Raw genomic sequence first — 8,998 nt, 5'->3', positions numbered from 1 at the left:
GCGAAGAGCGGGGCCAGCGGGAAAGCCGCCACAAAAATGGTGATGAAACCAAACTGGAGCACTAAGGAAGAAGGGGCCACGTTCAGTGTCACTGTTTTGCAGAACCCTACGCAATCCTCGGAACGACGGGCGGAACAGGGCTCGTGTCTGCAAGACTGACCAGATGTTCCTTTGGGCGACTCTTCCTTTATTACCTCCGCGTGTCATACTAGGCTAAAGTTTGGATGACCAAACTTTCACGGTGGAGAAGAACTGGAGGGATTTCAGTTATCCGAAACATATTAAGCCAAACGAAAGTGGAACATCCAATATAATTGGACTCGCTTTACTGGAAAGCTATCTTTTGGATGTTGGGAGGCTGGACAAGTCTGCTGCCCGCCCCTCAATTAGTGTAGCTCTTGATCTTTGGAGAGCCACTCGTAGAAAGGCTCTCCAGGTCTCACTGGACCAAGTGATGGCCTGAATCTAGACCCCTGAACTCCTTTTGCGCCTCTGTGTCCCAAAGGAGCTTGACTCCTCCCTTCCTGCTCACCCATCTCCAGGTACTCCTCAAACAGGCCTTCGCATTCAATCAGTTCATAGTCTTCCTCCCACCGTTTGGGCTCCTGGCAGATCTGCCCCCCTCGCACCTTGGCCAGCTTCCTTTTCTGGTGCCAAGCCTTCAGCTTGCTGGAGGGAAAGAAACAGGACGCTTCGGTCTGGCTGTCCCCCTCAGCTGGGGCAGTGCCGCTCAATTCCTGGCACTCCTTTGACCAATCCACCTCATCTCTCGGCCGTTTCCCAAGAAGGCAACTCACGGAACAAAGAACTCCTGGACGTTGCTGACAATCTGCTTCCCAACCATGATGATGAACAGCTGCTGGGCCAATTCGATCAGGCACCCGCCAGGACCGCACTGCAGGATGAGAAGGGGGGACATGTGTGTACCTGCGGCATTTGCACGTCATCTCTGTACATCAGGGACAACCGTTACGGTACAGCCAAAGAAAATGCATGCGCATGGAGTGGTTCTGCCCAATTCTTTGAGGAGTGGCCTCAAAGAAGGCACAAGGACTCACTGCGGCATTATACTTACATCTTCATTCCTCATGCCCAGGAGCTGTCCGTATCGGCCAGGGTAGCCCACAAACCTGCTGGGAAAAAGGGAAGGTATTGACAAGGATGGAAAGTCAGGTCCAGCTCTGAGGATAGGAAGCCCAGTTCTTGCCCAGAGCTGTGTGTTTTGTGTTAATGAACCCAACTCTGGACCGGCACAGACTTCCGACAGGGAAAGAGTCAAGATTTGGCTAATAAGATTGGAGGAAAACAGGTCTCTCTTCAAGAGGAAGGCCCAGCTCAGTGGTGGCAAACCTATGGCACGCGTGCCAGAGGTGGCACTCAGAGCCCTCTCTGTTGGCACGCGTGCCACCGCCAGCAGCAGCAGGTCCATCAGGCTGCCACCATCGCCCGGAGCAGGAGCAGGAGCCCCGCCCAGCACAAAGGCGAAGCGGCCAGCTAGCAAGCTCGAGTAGAGGTGGTGAAGCAGAGGTCACCAACCATTGTCAATTGGTGGACTGGAAGAAAAGGAGGGGGAAGCATTTTACATGCGTGCATGCACACATGGGGCCACGAGCACGCACGCACTGCAAATAGAGCGGGGCTAGTGCCTGCATGATACTCGCCCTGCTCCGTTCTTGCGCGGTGTACCGCCTTGGATCTGCACCCCACGGCACGGCAACGGCCGTTTTTACGTCTTGCAGCACGGTGGTCCATTTTTTGCGCCCCTGGGTTTTGCACGCCAGAGGTAGCACTCAGAGGCGCCTCCCTGCCCCCCCTCCGAGGGCACCACAATGCTGATTGGCACTTTGCGATAAATAAGTGGGTTTGGATTGCGGTTTGGGCACTCGGTCTCTAAAAGGTTCGCCATCACTGGCCCAGCTCAACTCAGAGGCTTCTTGGAGTCTGGTTTGGCACCTCTCTCGTTTTGCGAGAACCTCTCGGAGGGAGCCTCCTTCCCTCCCTGCCTCCAAGCGGAAAGCTTTTCGCCGCGTCCCCTACCTGCCTTTGAAGAACGCCACGTAGAAAGGAGACGAGTAGAAGTTCACAAACTGGAAAATGAAAACTTTGAAGGTAAAGGCGTCCTCGTGCTGCGTCTGAGTCCGGTGCATTTCTGCAAGGAGGAGTAGAGGGGTGAAACGAGGACGAGCCGGATCAATCACAGATGCCGAAGGAATCGGCCCGGAGGTTTTCTGATAGGTTCCAGCAACGAGAAAGCCCAATAATCGGCGGTAAAAAAAGTTCCAATTCTGTGAAATGTGTTTCCCCCCCTCACACACACACACAATTTCCCAAATGACATATTTGAGTATTCTTAAAAGCGAAACTTCCCGGGCTAATTGGCTACCCTTTGGTCAAACGATGGGAGTCTTCCACTCACCCCATCTGGTAAGCTTCTCGGCCAAGGAGGTGTAGACCTGGCTCATGAGAAGGATGAGCACCAGGTTCACCATGGAGCTGCTGATATTCGCAATGTTACCTGCCTGCAGGAACAGAGGGGAAGAGGTCCCATTTTACCCCATTGTCTCTTCCTTCCTCCCAGAGGGGGGCGCATTTTGCCCTGGTCTTTTGAACTTTCAGGGTACCCCCCAGCTAGAACTGCAGTAAAGATGCATAAAAACAAAAAGCATGGAGAACCTAAAGGCTTTCAAGATAATATTTACACAGACAGTAATTTCAGATGACCATAACTTAGATGGGTTTAGGACCACCAGCTGGAAGGGCAGAAGGCAGGTGAAAGCTTATCTTTGTACTACTGCTATTGTTGTCTTATGAGAGCCTTGTATTAGAGCAGGGGTCTTCAAATCTGGCCCTTTGATGACTTGTGGACTTCAACTCCCAGAATTCCTGAGCCAGCGTCCATTTTGTTTGTTAGATTTAAGACAGGGGTCTTCAAACCTGGTCCTTTGATGACTTGTGGACTTCAACTCCCAGAATTCCTCAGCCAGCGTCCATTTTGTTTGTTAGATTTAAGACAGGGGTCTTCAAACCTGGCCCTTTGATCACTTGTGGACTTCAACTCCCAGAATTCCTCAGCCAGCCTCCATTTTCTTTGTTAGATTTAAGACAGGGGTCTTCAAACCTGGCCCTTTGATGACTTGTGGACTTCAACTCCCAGAATTCCTCAGCCAGCCTCCATTTTGTTTGTTAGATTTAAGACAGGGGTCTTCAATCTTGGCCCTTTGATGACTTGTGGACTTCAACTCCACGTGTGCCTGGCTGAGGATTTCTGGGAGTTGAAGTCCACAAGTCATCAAAGGGCCAAGTTTGAAGACCCCTGAATTAGAGTGTTAGCGAACCGGACTGTGGATAATATAAAATCCAGCTCTGTCTTCCCTGCCACATTTTTTCTGTGCAGACAGAAAGAGGAACGGCCCATAATTCTGTTCTCTGTGAAACCCTAAATCTGGAGAAAGGATATGGAACAGAGAAGAGCAACAAAGATGATTAGGGGACTGGAGGCTAAAGCATATAAGGGACGGCTGCTGGAATTGGGTATGTCTAGTTTAATGAAGAGGAGGATGAGGGGGGACATGATAGCAGTCTTCCAATATCTCAGGGGCTGCCCCAAAGAAGAGGGAGTCAAGCTTCTCCAAAGCACTTGACGGCAGGACAAGAAGCAACGGATGGAAACTGATCAAGGAGAGAAGCAACCTGGAACTAAGGAGAAACTTCCTGACAGTGAGGACAATTAACCAGTGGAACAGCCTGCCTCCAGAAGCGGTGAATGCACCAACACTGGAAGTTTTTAAGAAGAGACTGGACAGCCATTTGTCTGAAATGGTATAGGGTTTCCTGCCTGAGCAGGGGGTTGGACTAGATGACCTCCAAGGTCCCTTCCAACTTTACTACTACTACTACTACTATCATCATCATCATCATCATCATCATCTCTGGGGAGGGCCCAAAGGAGTCTTGAGGGCGGAGGAGTCCAAGTAGAGCCAACAGGGCAGCCCTCACCTGTGTCATCAGAACTCTGTTTCCAGTGTGGTACATGGCGGTGCTGACAATCCCCCGGTACATGATCACCGACACCAAAAAGATCATCACCACGCAGAGCTGAGGAGGAAACAAGATGCGAGAGGAGCATCAGGGATTGGGGACGGGGATCTCCTTCTCTCCTCCCCCCTCCCCACGGCAATTGTTGGAGCCCCCTCCCTATGGAGCCCCCTCCCTATGGAGCCCCCTCCCTATGGAATGAATTACCCCCAGAGATCCGGGTCATTCCGGATCTCCCCTCCTTCCGCCGCGCCCTCAAGACATGGCTATTCCAGCTAGCGGGACTGGCCTAAGGGATATTTTAATTTGATTTTAATTTGATTTTAATTTGGTTTTTAACATAATTTTAAAAAGAAACGGCAAAAAATCAATATTTCATTTTAATTGTATTTCAAACTTAGTATTTTGTATGGTTTGTCTGTTTTTTAACTTGCTGTAAGCCGCCCTGAGTCCACCAGGAGAAGGGCAGGGTATAAATTTAATAAAACCTAAAACCTAAACCTAAATAGCGCCTCACCATGATGACGATAGCCATGGACCCGGTCAGAATGCGTGATAGCCGGTCGTGCTTAGGGAAATAGGGCTCCTTCAGGCCTGTGATGGGGTTCTGTTCCAGGCAAGGGGCCATAGCAGCAAACTCCGGGCGAGGACGTTCCTAGGGGCAGGCAAGAGAAAGGGGGAGAGGAAAGGGGGAAAAAAATAAATCAGGGTGGGAACGAACAAGGAAGTGACCTTGTTGAACTCAATGGGAGGTTTCGTGTTGGTTTGAATTTTGTGCCTTCGGCTCGGGGCCGACTCCTGGCAAGGGCCCGGAAGGTTGCCTGCAGTTTTCTTGGCAAGACTTCGGAGGTGGCTTGCCCTTGCCTGCTTCCTAGGGCTGTGAGAGAGTGACTGGCCCAAGATTGCTAAATCACACCTAGGGCAGGACTAGAACTTCCGGTCTTGCAACGTGGCGCCTTAAGCACTACATCAGACAGGCTCCCTCTATCTATGGGAGTTATTCCCAGTTACGTGAGGGCGGTGACTCCCGCCTGGTCTCGTTACGAGCTGATTTGTGATCGGTACCCTTCCCCACATTATTCTGCTCTTGTACCGGAGTTCTCAGTAACAGGATTGGATGCCTTTCAGTAAGGCAACGTTCAGCTGGGCAGAATTACAGCTTCGTTGGTTGAGACAACCTCTTACTGTCTTTGGTAAACGGCCCCGGGAATGCCTGCTGGCCATCCAAAGATAAAAGGCGAAAACTTAATTGGAATTGTCCTGATATTCATCGTCGCCTCGTCTGTGTTTGGTGTGATGGTTCCAAGTGGTTTCCGTCGGGGGTCTGCTGAGGCTCTCCTTCCTGCCCAGCGGCAGAAGGAAGGAACGAGGGCCAGCTGGCTTGGCCTCCCCCGTGGGGAGAGCAGCGGGAAGGGAGGAGCGGGAAAAGGACACTTGCCTCCTCTTCTTGGAAGTCCATGCAATCCCAGTGGTGAGCCAACGTGGCGTTTCTCCGCTTCCAATACTCCAGGAACGTCACAGCCCAGAAGGACATGAAGATGCTGAAGAAAACGGTCCCCGGATGGTCAAAGAGGTACCCAAGCTGTGGAGATGGAGAAACAAGAATTGGAAAAAAAACAACCTCTCCCAGACTAGAGGATTTGCCAGCAGCTATCAACCCCATTCCTGAGGGACCAGCAAACCTGACCTGGGAGAGTCTCTATCCTGGCTTTTCACCACAATCTCAGGATTCACCCAAAAGCATCTCATTCCTAAGAGTGAATAATTCTGGGCTTGGGGCTTTGGATACTGGAAGGGGGTTTGCCCCCTCGTTCCAGTGCTTCCCTAGAATAGAGCTGTGGTCCTGTGGGATACTGAGCAAATTAATGAGGAATGGGGGAAAAAAAATAAGCTGCTGATATAGTTGGATAATTGTTTCCATTTTATGGAGGATCCGGATCGCCTGTGCCCTCTGCAACTGCACCAAGGTGGGACTTAAAATGGCTGCTGCGTGTCCGTCTCGGGAACCAATGGATCTCAGATCTTCTTTTTTTTCTAATTTTTTTATTAATGTTCTAATATTACATTTGCATATTTGAAAAGCAACGTGGCAGCTGAGTACAATAATTCCGTTCCATTTAAATGTCATCAATACAAATCTCACAGTATTACGACAACTAATTCCCTCTCTTTCCCCCTTAATATATAGTGTCTCATATTCAAACCAACACAATTCTTATTCTATACCAGGGGTAGTCAACCTTGGCTCTTTTATGACCCGTGGACTTCATTTCCCAGAATTCCTGAGCCAGCTTAGCTGGCTCAGGAATTCTGGGAGTTGAAGTCCACGAGTCATAAAAGAGCCAAGGTTGACTACCCCTGTTCTATACAATCAAACAGAAAATAGCTTTCTAGCGTTCATCAATAATCTTTAGTTTACACATAGCTTAATGAATTTAACATTCCATCTTTTGGACAGTCAACGGCTTAATACATTTTTCTCAATTTTAAATTTTCCATCAATATTTTAAATGTAATGGATCTCAGATCTTCTCCCTTGCTCTCCTTAAGGAAAATCTCTCCCCTGCCCCCCCAATTAGTCAGGTGACAAGGAAGCCGTGTTCCCCCTCAGTGATGGCCCCTCCCCGGAAGGTGAAAGAAGCCCCCTTGCCTTTGCCATGGGGCAGATCTCGGAGAGGTTCCAGTTGCCACAAGTGTCGCACAGAGGGCACATGAGGAAGTCTCCCCCACTCTTGCAGACCTCTTTCCTGGAAAAGGGGGGGGGAAGAGAAGTGGGAGAAACCTTGGGAGGAAAAGGCTTTTGCAGAGTGCTGGAGCCTCGTCCCCCCCAATGCTACGGAGTGATTAATTAATACTGCTTATGATAATTAACCGTATCTATTACTGTTATCTATTGCTATATCTATTATTTAAATATATGTACCCAGACAATATACTGTTTGCTAAATATTGTAAATGTTACTTGGGGAAACCCTAGGCCAGTGGTGGGGAACCTATGGCACGGGTGCCAGAGGCGGCACTCAGAGCCCTCTCTGTGGGCACACGCACCGTCGCCCCAGTCCTAGGCCTTCAGCTGGGTTTTATAAAATCTTTCCGCTTTAGGCCTCCACCGCCGTGTGCAAAAAAAATAAATAAAAGGTTCAATCAATCAATCAACTTTAACTTCTCGCGGGGAAAAAAAAGATCTCGCCAAGTTGGAATTGACTGATTGAACTTTTTAGTCCCACCCAGTCTGCCGTTACCACCGCAGCCACGCCCACCTAATGGGCCACGCCCACCTGGCACCTGACGATGCATAAGTGGGTTTTGGGTTGCAGTTTGGGCACTCGGTCTCTAAAATGTTCGCCATCACTGCCCTAGCCCCAACCCCCAACCCTGACCCCAACCCTAACCTAAACCCTAATCCCAATTCTGACCCCATTCTATCCCTAGCCCTATAAAAACTAATAAAACTTTTTCTTTTTTTTTAAAGGATTCTGCTCTCCAGGAGATCTCTCCAGGAGGAGTCTAACAGCCCCTATTGATGCTCTGGTGCTCGGAGGTAGACTGCCCTTCAACCTGGAGGCTGTGTCCCGGTAGATTGGGCCAAGTCAGTTAGAAAATGCAGGAAGAGTTTTGCATTGGGCCAAGATCTTTCTTCTACCGGTAAGTGTGCCCATAATAATAATGATGATGATGATGATGATGATGATGATGATGATGGAAGGGACCTTGGAGGTCTTTTTCCTACCTCAGAGGCAGAGATGCCCATTGGGCATGAAAGGACTGTGCCATGTGCAGGGGCAGGCTTCAGGCATGGGCCCTATATCCTCTAGGACAGGGGTAGGCAACCTTGGCTCTTTTATGACACGTGGACTTCAACTCCCAGAATTCCTGAGCCAGCCTGGCTCAGCTTGGAAACCTCTCCCTTTCCCCTCAGCATGGCTGGCTCAGGAATTCTGGGAGTTGAAGTCCATGAGTCATAAGGGGGCCATGTTTGAAGACCCCTGCTCTAAATGAGCCTTATTGTAGACCTAATGGCTGCACAGACTAGGCCAGGGGTAGGCAACCTTGGCTCTTTTATGACTCGTGGACTTCAACTCCCAGAATTCCTGAGCCAGCCATGCTGAGGGGAAAGGGAGAGGTTTCCAAGCTGAGCCATGTTGGCTCAGGAATTCTGGGAGTTGAAGTCCACGAGTCGTAAAAGAGCCAAGATGGCCTACCCCTGATCTAGGAAGAGCCTCATTGACAGCTATTTTCCCCAAGCGAAATGGTGCTCCATAAATTTGGTAAACAAGTGCTCATTTCGGACAAGGAAGTAAACAACTCGCAGGAGAAAGATGTGACTCTCGGATGTCCATTCCTGGCAGCCATGTTTCCCCCCACACACACCAGCGTCCTTCCACACTCACGCTGGCACGTTGGTGTCCAGGACGAAGAGGCCGGCGAGGAACACAAAGCTGCCAATGGCTGCGGCTGGGATCAGCCAGGCTGTGTAGAAGCCTGCAAAGAAGAGAAGGAGGTCTGGAAGAGCCCCCGGCCCCTTTTCCCCACCTGGAGAAGGTCATCTGTCAGAGATGGTAATCGTGCTGCGCAAGTTCTGGCCAGGCTCAAAATGCTTGAGATCGCAGCTTGCCACTTCAGAAGAATCGATTCGCACGTATGTTTAATTTGCTTTTGCGTGAAACCGCTTCAGGCGTCTCGCCGTAGATGAAACCATAATTTTAAGCATGAGCTGAGATCGCGCAAGACCACAATGTGACTTGCATAGGCACTAAATAAAGGTTAAAGTTAAAATGCATCAGGTGCCAATGAAATGCCAGTTGGGCTCATGGATCTGACCTTGCTAAGGGTCCGTGCAACATACTCTGTGGTCTTAAAGCAGGGCTCTTCCAACGTGGCCCTTTGATGACTTGTGGACTTCAACTCCCAGAATTCACACATGCCTGGCTGAGGAATTCTGGGAGTTGAAGTTCACAAGTCA

The 8,998-nt window shown here is 49.9% G+C and overlaps 1 protein-coding gene across 1 annotated transcript in view; it reads right to left on the bottom strand.

Annotated features, from left to right (window-relative positions):
• LOC114923583 (anoctamin-7-like) overlaps nt 1-8,568 on the bottom strand; it is a gene marked incomplete at its 5' end in the record, with an annotated part of 17,549 nt that extends 8,981 nt beyond the window's left edge. Inside the window, 11 exons of the mRNA XM_029286692.1 lie at nt 3-61; nt 533-669; nt 798-895; nt 1,076-1,133; nt 2,038-2,149; nt 2,417-2,519; nt 3,997-4,095; nt 4,553-4,690; nt 5,474-5,617; nt 6,686-6,782; nt 8,427-8,568. Coding sequence (XP_029142525.1) covers nt 3-61; nt 533-669; nt 798-895; nt 1,076-1,133; nt 2,038-2,149; nt 2,417-2,519; nt 3,997-4,095; nt 4,553-4,690; nt 5,474-5,617; nt 6,686-6,782; nt 8,427-8,568 — 1,187 coding nt within the window. The remainder of the gene's footprint in view (nt 1-2; nt 62-532; nt 670-797; nt 896-1,075; nt 1,134-2,037; nt 2,150-2,416; nt 2,520-3,996; nt 4,096-4,552; nt 4,691-5,473; nt 5,618-6,685; nt 6,783-8,426) is intronic.
• Nucleotides 8,569-8,998: the final 430 nt, after the last annotated feature.

This window comes from Protobothrops mucrosquamatus, unplaced genomic scaffold, assembly GCF_001527695.2.
Source record: "Protobothrops mucrosquamatus isolate PMUCROS unplaced genomic scaffold, P.Mucros_1.0 scaffold4598, whole genome shotgun sequence".
In the NCBI taxonomy this organism is placed as follows: domain Eukaryota; kingdom Metazoa; phylum Chordata; class Lepidosauria; order Squamata; family Viperidae; genus Protobothrops; species Protobothrops mucrosquamatus.
Note: the sequence above shows the minus strand (reverse complement) of the source record. Positions and strands in the feature narration are given on the sequence as shown.